This window comes from Netta rufina, assembly GCF_964035555.1.
Source record: "Netta rufina genome assembly, chromosome: 1".
Taxonomy (NCBI): Eukaryota; Metazoa; Chordata; class Aves; order Anseriformes; family Anatidae; genus Netta; species Netta rufina.
The window spans coordinates 167051139-167064937 of NC_140123.1; the positions used below are offsets into that span (position 1 = coordinate 167051139).

Sequence of the window (13799 nt, forward strand, 5' to 3'; positions counted from 1 at the left end):
AAACTGTAGAATCTGGCCTTCTGCTTGATTGTAATACACTTTTCTTACGACAGTACCAATAGATGTATTACTACATATCATTCAAGAACTGTAGGGCTTGGGTGTTTTTTTTTTTTTTTTTGGGGGGGGGGGGGAGGTTTATGTTAGCTTGATGGTGGCATTTTTAGGTCAGTGTTTAGAAAAGCATTTTTTTTTCCTTTGCAACAGTCAGTTCTGTCCAGACCTTAGTTATTTTCTATTATTTTTGTGTTCACTTAGCCCATGTGCCCATGAAACTGCCACCCTTCAATGCCAGGAATTACTTAAGAGGTAGGTTTGACTGTGGAATGCTGTTTTGTTGTTGTTTGTTTGTTTTTAAATGCACAGCTTTTAAGTACTACGGTATAATTCCTTAACTTTTTCCACTTTTTTTTTAAAGGAAAATAAAGTGGATTTGTTTCTGTGGAGGAAGCCCGCTTTAGTGAAAGGGACCAACACTTTTGGTGTTCCACTCACTGAAACTGACCAAATTGTTCATTTCTGCGTAGAAACAGAGTATCTTTGCTTCTGAAAACAAACCAGGGGTTTGAAATTAATAGCCTCCAGCCATACATCTCCACCACATTCACTAGCTTTGCAATAAACGACAGCTTTTGCCTCAGTTTGGCAGCACCCCTGGCAAACAGCCCTCCGGGCCGGGCGGCCGGCACCGAGCTCCGCCGCCAGCCGGGGCCGGGGTCGGGGCGCAGGCGCGGGGCCGCCCTCCGCCCGCAGGGGAACGGCCGGGAGCGGGGCCGCCCTCAGCCCGGGGGGTGCGGGAGGAGAGGGGCCGTGCGCCCGGCCGGGCTGCCCTCCCCTCCCCTCGGCTCGGCTGCCTGCCTGCCTGGTAACGGGTGCTGGGGAGTTGAGTGCCCCGCAGTGGGTAGCAACGGGGCCAGCCTTTGTTAATGGCGATTGGAAAACGACGGGCTTTGGGTGCCTCAGCCGGCGGGGTGGAGGGAAACGCAGCCCTGCTGGGGAGAGCACCGGGGAAAAATGTCGGTGTGGGGTGGCTGGGTGCCAGCGGGGCCTGCCCGCAGCACCTGGGGCAGGGCGGTAACACGGCTTCGCCTTCCCGAGGGGTAACAAACCCTAACGCTGCAACGGGAGGTGCCCAAAGAAGCACATGGGAAAGGGGGTAGGACTTGAGACAAAGAGGTAAATTGGACGAGGAATCTGGTAAAGCGTTTGCAAGGAAAAACTGAACTTAAGGAGTGGTGAAAAAGGGAACCTAGCAACGTTTGGGAGCTTGCTGATGAAAATACCCAAATTATCAACGATGGAAACGTTCTTTCTAAAACAATTTTTTATTTACAGAAGTACTCCCATTGAAAGCATGCAAATTTCTAATACTCTTTTCTGTTTTCTAGTTTATTCTGAAGGCTGCTATTCAGTTTGAATGGAGTTGAAAGTTGAAGGAGTTGCTGCATCCCCTCGACGGCAGGCTCAGCTGTCATCGAGGGGAAAAAAACGTAGTCAAGTATGTTAATGGAAGGCTTGCGGTTGTTCTCCATCCCTACTTTGAATCTTTTACAAAACTTTAATCGTGGTTACAGTCATGTGTTTCTAGTTCAAGGCTTTTTAAGAAATTCTGTAAAGAAGGAAACTTTTAGAGAAATTACTTTTGTCAGAAGGTGATAGTTTAGTATGACAAATCAGTATGACAGTTTCTCAAATAAAGGAAAGGATTGCAAAAAGAAACACACGTCCTAAAATAACCAATCTTCTGCATACATAGGTAGGATGCAGGTAACTCAAGAACAAACTAGGGTTTTCAATAGAGACTTTTTGTGCTGAAACTAGCAATAGGTGTGATTGCTTTTTTGGAAAACAAAAACGTAATAAAGTAAAGCAACCCCCAAAACATAATTTCAGAAGGCATCATTTCAAACTGTCACGGTGTGAAATAAATTGTGCTCATCACTCATTACGAAAGGGATTTTTTTTTCAGGTAACAGCCAACATTTTGAGATAAGATAGGCAGACAACACCCACAAGATTACCGTAGCAAAAACTCAGACTACCTTTTGAAAGCCTGGTTAGTGCAAATATGACCTTGGATTATGAGAGCCATTGGTTTTATTATAGCTAAGGTAAATATTAATATTTTTATAACAATTGTTTTTTCCCACAGACACTGAATTGTTTATGCCCATGAAATAAACTTCTGTAATATTCCCTCAGCCTGCAAGCACTATGTCCTTCACCTAGTAAATATGGACAGTCTTCAGGATGATTTTGTTTGCTTTCTTCCTGATTTGATGACTTCCAGGAGAGGAATTTACAAAGACTAAAATATTAACATTAAAATCGAGAATATAGTGTGTTCTTTTCCTTAAGGCAGTTGAAAAAAAATTAAGAAAAATGTGTACTTGTGATTTAATGCATTGAAAAAATACATGTGACTTGGTGCGCTGTGTATGCATAGAAAGCAAGACTTTGGTTAGTTTAGTCTAAGGAATAAGAGTAAATTGCACTTATCTCTTAAAAGCTTTTCACATATTCGACCACATGGTGGTGCTGCTTATTATTTGCAACCTGCCTGAAGAGATGCTTCTTCTGAATACCCTTTTCTGAAGGCACAAGGGGGTGGTGTTGCTCAGCTCTGAACCTGTTTCTTTTCAGGAATATGCTACAAGGATTTGTGGGGAAGAAAGCAGTTAGAGTACTCTGGCAGCTCTCAAATCATGAAAGGTATTAGGCCGCAGCTGGAAACAGGATATCTGCGCAGTTCAGACTGTCATCTTGAGATCTCTGTGCTGTTAAAAAAAAAAAAAAAGTTAAAAACCAAGATGCTAGCAGGACATGCACAAAGCACAGTTTCTTTCCTGACTGGAAAGCTTGTTGGGGGAATGGTTATAATATGCTAACTCCGGTCATAGGTCATACAGTCATCTCTAGGGATTTGCTGTTGACTGTTTTCAGAAATGCAATAGTGAGGGAGATGAAGCTTTGACTCGAGTCTTCCTCTCCCCATGTTCTTGCCTAGTTGAGTTTGAAGATCCATGTCAGTCGTGCAAAATTAGCAGTGTGAGTACAGAAGCTGCCTAGGCACCATCATGTGCTGTTGCACTAAAGCTGAGAAGATAGAGCTATACCAAATACCTGTGCAGTTTTGGGGTCTGCGCTACCACCGTGTGAGCCAGCTGATCGTCTGTATTGTGGTTTTGGTTGGGACATTTCTTAAACAACCCCTCAGCCAGCCCATAAACCAATTAGGACCACATGACCTGGTGAAAAGTGATTATACAATCAAAATCCCAAGAACACGAATTATTTTTAATGTATTGTTGATAGCTGGCACAGACAGTATCTGGATTCTTAATGACTAGAAATTTTTGTCTTGATGAATATTGAGTCTTCTTGTCTCATGGTCTGTAACAATCAACTTTCATTGTAAATTTTTTGTTTTGCACTTTCCTTAGTGGCATCTCAGTGGCATCAAGGATAGATATTTTGAGGCAATGTTTCTGAATATTCCAAGGGAAGCTGAAAGGGAGAGCTATGTATTTTAATCCTGATCCTTGTCAGCATGTAATAATATTGTGTCCTTTTAGGGGTGGAGACCAGATACACGGGCTTCTCGTGGTCCTCGCCCACCAGAGTAAGTCTGCTTCTAGTTTAAGTCCGCCTCTAGTTTTCATCTGACTTTTTTAATTGCATTATTAGCATCCTGCATATGCATGTATTGGTGTGTAAATTACTGTTGCATGAAATTTATCATCTTATGTTTGTTCTCTATTAATTATTATTTAAAGTTCTTGATTATGCATTTATGTTAGTGAAGTGCCTTAAAGCCAGTATATCTTTCTACATTATTTTGCAAGTATGTGTCACCGTGACCTTGGATTGTTCATATCTTCCTCAAAGAAGTTCAATATCTACACATTGTCAGTCATTCTGTAATAAAAAAATGACTGGGAATTAAAGAGCTCTTTTATTTGAAGAAGCAATCTTGTTATAAAAGGTTTGTTTGGAAATACTGGTAGTAAAATGCAAAAATAAATGCAGTTGTGGTGCTCCAGAGTATAGCTAAAGTGAAGACATAAGGCTCAGAGATGCATTAATAATTTGGAGATGTTTTCATTTCTTTAAGCAAAATGAAATACTGAAGTATAGTTTACTTCACTGCATAGTTGGCTTCCACTGTATTAATCTTGTCCAAATAATTTGAAAGGTTTGCATCCCAAGGAGCTATTTCTTTGCTGTTGGCTCTCTGGTGACTAATTATAGAGGGATGTTGCCACAGACCTGCCGTGGAAGACAGGGATAAGGATTTCTTGATTTATGATTTTGTTGCAGCAGCTCCTGGTGGGGAGTGAAGAGGAGCCAGGAGGGCTTTGCGGGACTGTCTGAGGCTGGGAGTGAAGAAGGGTCATGCTGCTGGTGTACTCAGCAGCTGGGAAAAAGGAAAAGCTCAGTGTCCAGTTCCTGAGGTGTTGTAAGAGGGACTAATAGGCATTTCCAAAGTAGGCTGTTTCCAGTTGTAATGAAACCCTGTTCAGAGTAGGGAAACTTTTGTGAAGGAGCTAATACATATATATAATATAACAACTATAATAATGTACATGATATAATAACTAGTAGGCAGCTTCTCTTATTTTTCAATTACAGTAAAAGCAAGTAAAAGCTTGCTTTTACTGTAATTGAAAAATAAGAGAACATACAGCTCTTAAAATGATTTTAACTTCCTGCAGGGTGCCATGCCTAGATCTAAGGAGGCTGGGAGATTCTGATGAAGAGGTAATTATAAATCAGTTTTGTCTTGAATAGTTTTCAGAGTTCATGTGTTGCAGGAGTTTATAAAAATATGACACTGAATATAAAACAATTATGATTACTATCATTTTTAATTTTAGGATGGGAACTCTTACATACCGTACAGTAGGGATTATCCTCATACTTGCCCTCTAGATTCATCTCTAGATTGGAGAACATCATTACAAATGCCACCTGCGCAGCATCTCCCATCTCAACAGGTAGGTCTGTCACTACAAATCTTTTCAAAATTTGCCCCTTTAGTAGTAATTTAGAAAAGTATCCTTAGCGTTATCATAAAAGTTCCTCTTTTATTTATTTATTTATTTATCTATTTATTTGTTTTAGATTAAATTCTCATCTAATGCTATTGGTTCAAAATATTTTTGGCAAAATACTTTTTACTGAGAAGCCTCTAGAATATTTAAAAAGTCCAGTTTCTTTACTCTTCTTCATTGGTAGATGCATTCATTCTTTGCATTGTACTCAATTTTAAGGAATATTTTAATAACTAACTTTATTTACTATTTGTCAAAGCAACTGAAAAACTTAATACTTTTAAGATAGGTAAACAAAAGTTCCCCACTTTCTAAACAAAGTGTAACTTACAAAAATAATAAAGATCAATTGTGGTCATTAAACATACAATTGAAGAAAATAAAACTAAGTTTGCTAAGATACTAAGTGAGTATCAATTTTGTAGAAGAATAGTTACTTTTGATGAAAAGGAAACTCTAAGAATGGTTGCATTTAACTTCAGAGTTTTGTTTAGTCTCTTGTCCTTAAAACACAACTGTGATTTTGACTTCGGAATTATGTTTGGAATTATGTTTAACATATTTATGTTAATACAACATATTAACAGTTTTATTGTTAAAATTTCTTGAACGCATACCAACATTTTTTTTCCTGGATGACTAAGAAACTTAATTGCCACCAGGCTTAGATACTTTGTAAGGGAAATCAGTAGTCCAGATATTAATATTCTGATTTATAGATTTATAGCACTGTTCAGGATTCAGTATCCAGTATAATAAATTTAAGAATAAATTTAATTACTTGGTTATTACAATTGTTCCCTGAATGTAAGAAGAGTTTTCCTTTGAACTTTTATATCTGAATTAAGTTTGGAAAAAAGGAATTTGACAATTTTTTATTTGTCTATTCACACAGAGGAGATTTTGCTAATTACTATTTAATTGCTCTTTTAAACAGATTTCTAGAAGGCCTTGTCAGAAGAAAACAGAGGTAAAGTAGCTGAAAAAATATACACTGACAAAATTAGCAACTGAATAGCAGAGTACGGTGGTATATGGTCTCAAAGTGAAATATGTTTTAACTTCTTTTGTGTAAGAGGAACTAGTTCATTTAAGAGACTTTTTAATCTGTCTGTTTTAATCTGACTTTTTAATTTGAGAGATCAGATATTCCTGAATTAGTTTAAAAATTTTAGATAGTACTGCCAACATAATTTTCTGTCATAGTCATAATATTTTTAACATGTTACCATACATTTTTATTTGGTTAGGATGCAGGAAATATCCTAATTTGTCAATGTTTCTAATTGATGGAAGAATTGGAAAATACAATGCTTAGGATTATATTATTTCAAAAAAAAAATAATTAAGTAAACCTAAGAAATACTGAATGAGTTTGTCTAGAACAGTAGTGTTGCCAGAGGGAAAACAATTATAAATACAATTACATATCATCTGTACCCCTTGAAGCAAATAATATATTGACCTTTATGGCAGGACTATGAACCAGCTAGAGCTATTAAGGTGAACGTGACAGGATCAAACTTTTATATGTTTCCCTATAAGCCCAAATGTTTTCTCAGCTTGAAACAGAATGAAATGTATTTAAATAAAAACTGAGGTATTTATTTATTTTTTTTTTAAATAGAGAAAATGTAGAGCAATGAGGTAGAATAGCGAAGAATTAAGTTTTTGTGCTTAATGTGCTTAATCCCTGCACATTGTGTCTTGCATCTACACATGGATGCTGTAAAGTCAAAGACTTTCTGAGTTGCTGCATACTCAGAGGTGGGGGGAAAGAGGTTTCCTTACCCCTGCTGAATGCAAACGACCTGATCCTTGCAGTTTCTCAGTATGAGCTATAGCCTCTGATCTGAATGTGTGCTGCCATGCATCCCTGTCCTCCACACCTTGTACTCTGTAGAAGTGTCTCCTAAGAGTCTCCTTCCCGATCAGTCTTGGTATCTCCTCCAGGGAAGGCATGGTGTCCTCTTTTTTTTTTTTTTTCTTTCCCTCCTTCAGGTTGCTTCACTTATTCCAGTGTTACAAAAGGTAATTAGTAAAATTGTGAATAAAAACAGAAAAGTACAAAACATCCATCACAAGGACAAATAGAAGTAGTTTTCTGAAAAGGTGATTTGAACATAAATAATCACTTTGCTGCAGCTTCTCACCTGTTCATTTGTATTGTTTAAACTTCTCCATACTACCAGAAGCATAACAGTTTTATTGTTTCTTAGAGTTCCAACATAATGAGAACATACCAACTCACGTTCATTAATTTAGGCAGTCTGTATGGATTGTACAACCTGAGAGTACTGGACTAGTAGTGCAGTAGTTCTCAGAATATCTACATACCCAATGTAGGTATTTATACACATCTTAAGATGCAACTGTAGATGTTTAACCGCAGATGGCTAATTTTCCTCTGCATGGCATTATAAGTGCAGTGTGTATGTATTTGAGTAGGTATACTCTTCTCAGCTCTGGATGCCTATAATTTCACATCTTGTTATACCTTTTTTTTTTTTTTTTTAAATATTAAGTTCATACATATAAATCTGTCTAGATGCAGGAGTGTTAACAAAAGGTTGTTAAGGCTTTGACTGTTTCAAGGTCTTCTGTTCTCTGCTTTCCTTTAACTCGTCTACTTCCTTCCTGCCTTCATTATGTTTTAAATACTTTAGTGCTAAATTTGCAGTAATGCATCTTCTGTTCATTTACCCTCTTTTTGCCATCTCTCTTGTCTCTCTTTTTTTTTTTTTTTGACTTGACTTGACTTTTACTTTTGGGGAGAAGATTTTCTGAAATGTTTTAATATATTCCTCTGAGTGGTCTTTATTTCTGCGTTGCTTGCTTCTGGGCCCTGACTGAGTTTTCTTTAGCAAGATATATTCCGACTTCCTTGATAACAGACTACGTAAGTAAATCTTCCCAAAATAGGTCACTTTTGGAGGAATAATTTGAATATTGTCTTATCATTCAGGAATTAACCAGTGAAGGGATGTAGATCCTCTTTTGAAAGAGAAGGCTGCCCTTTCAAGAACATAAATCTTCTGTTTTTTTTTTTTTGAAAAATGATTTTCTAGTACAGGACTGTTCACTGCTGCTTCAAGATGAGATGTGCCAAGCAGAGATGCTAGATAAGGCCATCTTATTTTTGTTAGCATTGAAGGGATGTCACGTAAACATTGAAAGTGTTATCTGGGGAGAGAAAGAAGAATGGAGTTCTGGGCTTCTCACATTGCTGTTGTTCCTACTGATCAGCCTCCACTGCATAGAGCACTGGAAGGAACATAAAGTTAGGAAGGTACTTAGTTGGCTTCACCGCCTTTCAGACTGGTGTTGTAGGGAAGGTAATGTAGGGACTAATGCTCATCTGCCATCCAAACTTATTAGAAACTGTGACTGGAAAAAAACCTCATCAGCCCATTTTCAGCCATCCAAAATCAAATGTCAGAATTCCTGTTTTAGTCATCTGTAACATTGTCTGGTAGGACAGCACCACAGGGTCTTGACTTTGTGTAAAGTTATTTGGCTGTGTACTACTTAGATTACCCCCCCCAAAAAAACAAAAAAAAAAACAGAATGTGAAGAACTCCATGAAAATGAAGCCTGAATGTGCCGTCATATTTGCATTTTTTCCTTAATATGAAGCATAGTTGTCAAGTAGTTTCGTAAGTTTTAGTGTATATGAATTATAAAAATGGTGTTCTCCTTCAATATATCAACCAGAGGCATTTATATCGATTGTTCTTTGCTCTAGCATTCTGTTTTAGAGCAGAAGATAATACCGGAAGATCTGCCATCCCCAACAGACAAATATAAATTGAAGTATCGTCAGTATGAAGCAGATGTGAAGGAAGAATATAAGCAGTATTCTGAGAGAATTGCAGAAAAGAAAAAAGGCCCCCAACAGTGTCCAGAAACTTCAATAAAGGTAGCTGGCAAAGTAAAAATTGCATTTTTAAGTAGTAAATTTGAGTGGGTATTTCATTACAGTGTGTAGAGTGACTTGCATGTTGCGTGTAAATAACTCCTTTCATGTATTTATTGTAAAGACATTTCCCTGTATGGTTTCAACATTTAATGTTGAGTAGGATATAAAATAAGAAAGTTTGCTTCAGTTCCTCTAGAACAAGAAACTGGTGCTCTGAGAAACTAAAGTGTGCTTTTGTTTTCTGGTAAGAGATGTAACATTTGCCCTTATAGTGTACATCTATCCTCAGTGTCAATATTAGCGTAATTAATAGGAGTAAGTTTTCTGCTGAAGACGATGAGAGTAAAAAGAACTTGATAAAATGTTATTTCCAAATACAGAGATGCGTTCCATCTTATTTATTTTTTAATATTATGTTAAATTATGATTGTACCTAAGATTTAGAAAAGAAGGGGTGAAATATGTGGTCTGTACCTTTGAAAGCTACTAGCACTGAAAATGGAAAGAATTTTTAAAATAATGGAAGATAATATCTGTACTTTTTGCTTTGGCCTTTCTTAAGATCCAGTACAGCTAGTCTGCAAAGTTGGACTGCAAGCTGTATTGATTCTTCCATTTTTTTTTTTGTTTATTTTTAAATTAAGACTAAGGTGCAAACAAGGGAATATCAGTGGAGGAAAAATGTGAAAACAAAGATGGGAAAAACTGACCTGTTCTGGAAGAGAGAGTAGAGAAAATTGTCTGCACGGAGCAAAATGTCATTTCAGGTATAAAGAGGTCAAAGAGAAAAGGTTTCTAACAAGGAACAGGAAACAAAAGTGAGCAACATCTGTGAGGACTGGTCAAATGCTAGACTGTGCTGAGGGTGGATGACCACTTAGGGATCTTAATGAAAGGCAAAATATGCAGATGTTGAGCTTCCTTAAGCACATACTGTATATATTGCTTTTCAGATAAAAGGTTTGTGATAAATGGCAACAAGATTACTTATTTACTTGCTTAATGCTCAGTGTAATAAAGAGGGACACTTTTACAGAAGACAAAGATTTATGTCTGTGTGGGCTGAGGTCTCTTTTGCACATATTATTTGTACTTCTAAAGGGATGTTGTCCCATTAGAGCCACTCTTCTAAAACTTGGATAAAATTTGGAGAATGTAGAAGTATAAGATTCTACAGGTAAAAGAACTGAGTGAAGGAAACAATTCTGTTGTCTTCTTAAGTTTATGTTTGTTTCATGGCAGTGAAGAATGCCATTTTTGGTGTTTTGTTGTAGTTTTACTTTTGCTTTTAATGTTTTCACTCTTATGCACTGATCTGACACAATCATGCCATGTTTTCCAAGATGTGAATCCTTTATGTGTTGTACTGCAAGCCCATCAGAAGGGTATTTACAGGAGTAGTCAAGTTAGTCTGAAACTGAATAAATAGGTAGCAAACTTTATTGGATTTACATAGTAGGGGGCTGCAGGAGTGGCCTCTGTGAGCACATCCCAGGAGCTGCCCTATGTCAGATCAGAGCCAGCTCCAAAAGGGTCCCACCACTGGCCAGAGCCAAGCCATGGAGTGATGCTGGTTGGGCCTCTGGGAGACGACAGTTAAGAAAGGGGTAAAAAAAAAAAAAACAAACAACTGCACAACAGCCTTGGGGAGAGAGGAGTGAGAAGCAGCCCTGCAGCCTCCACGGTCAGTGCAGCAGGAGGGCAGGAGGTGCTCCAAGCACGCAGCAGCATTTCCCCTGCAGCCTGTGCAGGGAGAGGCCCCTGGTGGAGCATGCTGTCCCCCCTGCAGCCCATGGGTCCCACAGGGAGCAGATCTCCACACTGCAGCCCCCCCATGGGTGGAGGAGCCCCTGGTGGAGCAGGTGGATGTGGCCTGGAGGAGGCTGCGGCCCATGGAGAGCCCCCACAGGAGCAGGCCCCGGGCCGGAGCTGCAGCCCGTGGAGAGGAGCCCACGCAGGAGCAGGGGGTCTAGGGGGAGCTGCCACCCGTGGGGGACCTGTGCTGGAACAGTTTGCTCCTGGGGGATGGACCCCGTGGGATGGAGTTGTGTGGAAACAGTGCTTGAAGAGCGACCATGAAGAAGCAGCGGAGACAGTGTTAGGGACTGACCACAGCCCCTAGTCCCTGTTCCCCTGCACTGTTCAGGGGGAGGGGTTAGAAGAGGGTGAATGGCAGGAAGGGATTTTTAGTTTGCTTTTAGTTTCTCACTGTGCTAGCCTGCTAGTGGTGAACAATAAATTATGTTTGTCTCCCTGTGCCGAGTCTTGTTTTGCTCATGATGATAATTGTTGAGTAATATTCTGACCTCTTCTCAACCCTTCAGCCTAATTTATCAGCCTAATTTATCAGCCCTAACATCTCATCCCCATCCATCATATTTTCTCTCCCTTTTCCTTTGGGGAGGGTGAGTTAGAAAATGGTTGTGGTAGAGTTCAGCTGCCCAGCAGGGTAAAACCACAACACAAGCATAAACTGCGAGAGAAAAGGCAGAATTGGTGCATTCCTAGTGCTTTTGGTTTCCAGAAAGATGCATGCTAAGTGCTAGAAGCTGTGTATGTCAGTTTTTGTGACAGATTTTAATATATCTAACAAAGACTATTCTGCTTGACATTATCACTATCTGATTAAATAATAAATTTCGATAGATTTCAAGATATTTATCATCTGATTTGTGGGACTTACAATAACTTCTCTGAAAAGAAGCTGCTCCTAGAGCAGAATAGGTAATGAAACCTACATTACTGATTTGTGTCCCATGTTTCCTCCTTCCCAGCTTCTGTAAATGCAGTTTCCTTTGTTCATACAGTCTCCTTGCTTCATATCCCCCATGTGGGAAATACTTCTGTAATATATTCAGACTGATTTACAAGTCTCTTAGACCCAGTTCAGCAATATACTTCAGCTGTTCCTTATCCAGCCTTTATTTAACTTCTTTGCTGGTCAAGAAATGGCACTTTTGTGATGGTGAACTTTGCATGTGATGGCAAATCTGCTGCTTTCTCTTGGCTGTTCTTGAATGCAACAGAGAAAGAATGAGCTCTTTTCTTGAGTGAGGGACTAACAGTCTACCATCTATGACTTGCTAATGGTTTTTCACAAAGCATTGGTACTTTGGACCAAGGTACTTCTGATTATTTATTTATTTATTTTTTAATATGGTTGATAGTTGTTGTTAAGGGCTCAAAAGCTTTAAGGGAAGACTTGAGAGCAAGATTTATAAGTTCAATTTTCATAGAAATCTTGGCTTAAAATGTCTTTACTTTTTCTAATTAGCATGAAGAAGGAGAAAGACTTTTTCAAATAAACAACCCTTTTTAATAAATCGTTGAGGAAAATTGTTTTTAATAATTAAACTTGATTTCTGAAAATGATGTGTTTTTGTATAGGGTACACAGCTCAAAGTTGGGCACAAGGACGATCTTACAGCTCTTGATGAGAAAGCTCTTCTGCAACAATGCTACACAAGCAAGCCCTACAATATGCAGCATGGTGTGAGAAAATCAGAAGCTGTAAGTGTTTTAGCTGGTATTAGGCTGTTAACTGTCTAGACATGCAGAATGACTTCCCAGATGTTCAATGGAAGTTAGACTTTTGATGATTTGGTCCTAGTCTGTAATTGCAACCGTGGGGGTTTGAACATCTATTTTAGTGGGAGTTGAACTGAGCAATCCAGTGAGCAATTTTTTAATCTTATTTGCAATGCTTGTATTTTATGCAGTAATATGTATAAATAAGAATGCAAATTAAATATAAATAAATACAGTTAAGCAGATCAACTGAGTGACTCATGTGAACCTGACCATACTGTTCTGTTTCTTCTTGTCTGTAGCTTGTACCTGAGCCTGCATTCCACAATTCATGGATTTCATGATTGCATCAGCTTTTACTCTGACTAGTTTCTAGCGTAAATAAGCTGTTTTCCGTCATTATCTCTTGAAATGGAGTATGTGATGAGACCCTGCTTCATAAGCAATATGGGCTCTGCTGCTAGTATTAGATCAGGTCAGCTATGGATTTGGCTGAATCTTCAAGATCCAAGGATGGAGTTCTACAGCTTTTCTAAGCAACATATTCCTTTGCTGTGTTACTCTCCTTGTGAAGATGTTCTTCCTATTACCCTTACCAAGCCTCCCATGGCTCCATTTGTGACATTGACCTCCTTTTATAATGTTGGCCACTGTTGCAAAAGTAAAAAATAAACAACAACAACAAAAAACCCTTTGTAACTGTCTTTTGGTTTTAGGAAGCTTTTAGAACACTTTATAGCTGCTTCCTCTGCAAAGTAAACAAAGCCAAACTCCTTTAGCCTCTCCTTTCAATTGCTTCATCTCCAATGCTCTGTTAGTTCCCCTCCGTTAGTTCCCCTCCAGTTTCCTGTTATCCTATTGATTCTGGGGGAGAGAGAGGTCCCCAGAGTGGAAACAGGCATGGCTTCACTATAATAAATTTACTTATACCCAGTAAGTTTCTTTAATTTCTTACATACAGAGAGATTTTTACTCTCTTTAGGACTGTGCAAAAGGAGTATTGTACATTTAAGGCTAAATCTTGATTTTGGGATTATTTACAGTGATGAAGAACCTTGAGACTAGGTACTCTGTGCTTCACTATTTGCATATGCAGAGTGATGTCTTTCATAAGTGAATTTTATACGTATTGCTGAGCAGAGTTAGCATTCTAACATTCTGATGGAATACTAAGCCATAACAAATTTTATGAGACTATAAAAGTAAATAATTTTTCATTTATTTTGTTTGCTCATCATTATGCACTGAAGTTCACCTTGCAAACATCTATTTGATTTCTAATCTCGTTAGAGTGGGAC

At 38.5% G+C, this 13799-nt stretch overlaps 1 protein-coding gene across 1 annotated transcript in view; it reads left to right on the forward strand.

The window, feature by feature from the left end:
* Window positions 1-1417: 1417 nt before the first annotated feature.
* CAPS2 (calcyphosine 2) overlaps window positions 1418-13799 on the forward strand; it is a gene marked incomplete at both ends in the record, with an annotated part of 30869 nt that continues 18487 nt past the window's right edge. The window contains 7 exons of the mRNA XM_084285796.1: window positions 1418-1498; window positions 3576-3622; window positions 4716-4761; window positions 4878-4997; window positions 5983-6024; window positions 8800-8973; window positions 12361-12483. Coding sequence (XP_084141922.1) covers window positions 1418-1498; window positions 3576-3622; window positions 4716-4761; window positions 4878-4997; window positions 5983-6024; window positions 8800-8973; window positions 12361-12483 — 633 coding nt within the window. The remainder of the gene's footprint in view (window positions 1499-3575; window positions 3623-4715; window positions 4762-4877; window positions 4998-5982; window positions 6025-8799; window positions 8974-12360; window positions 12484-13799) is intronic.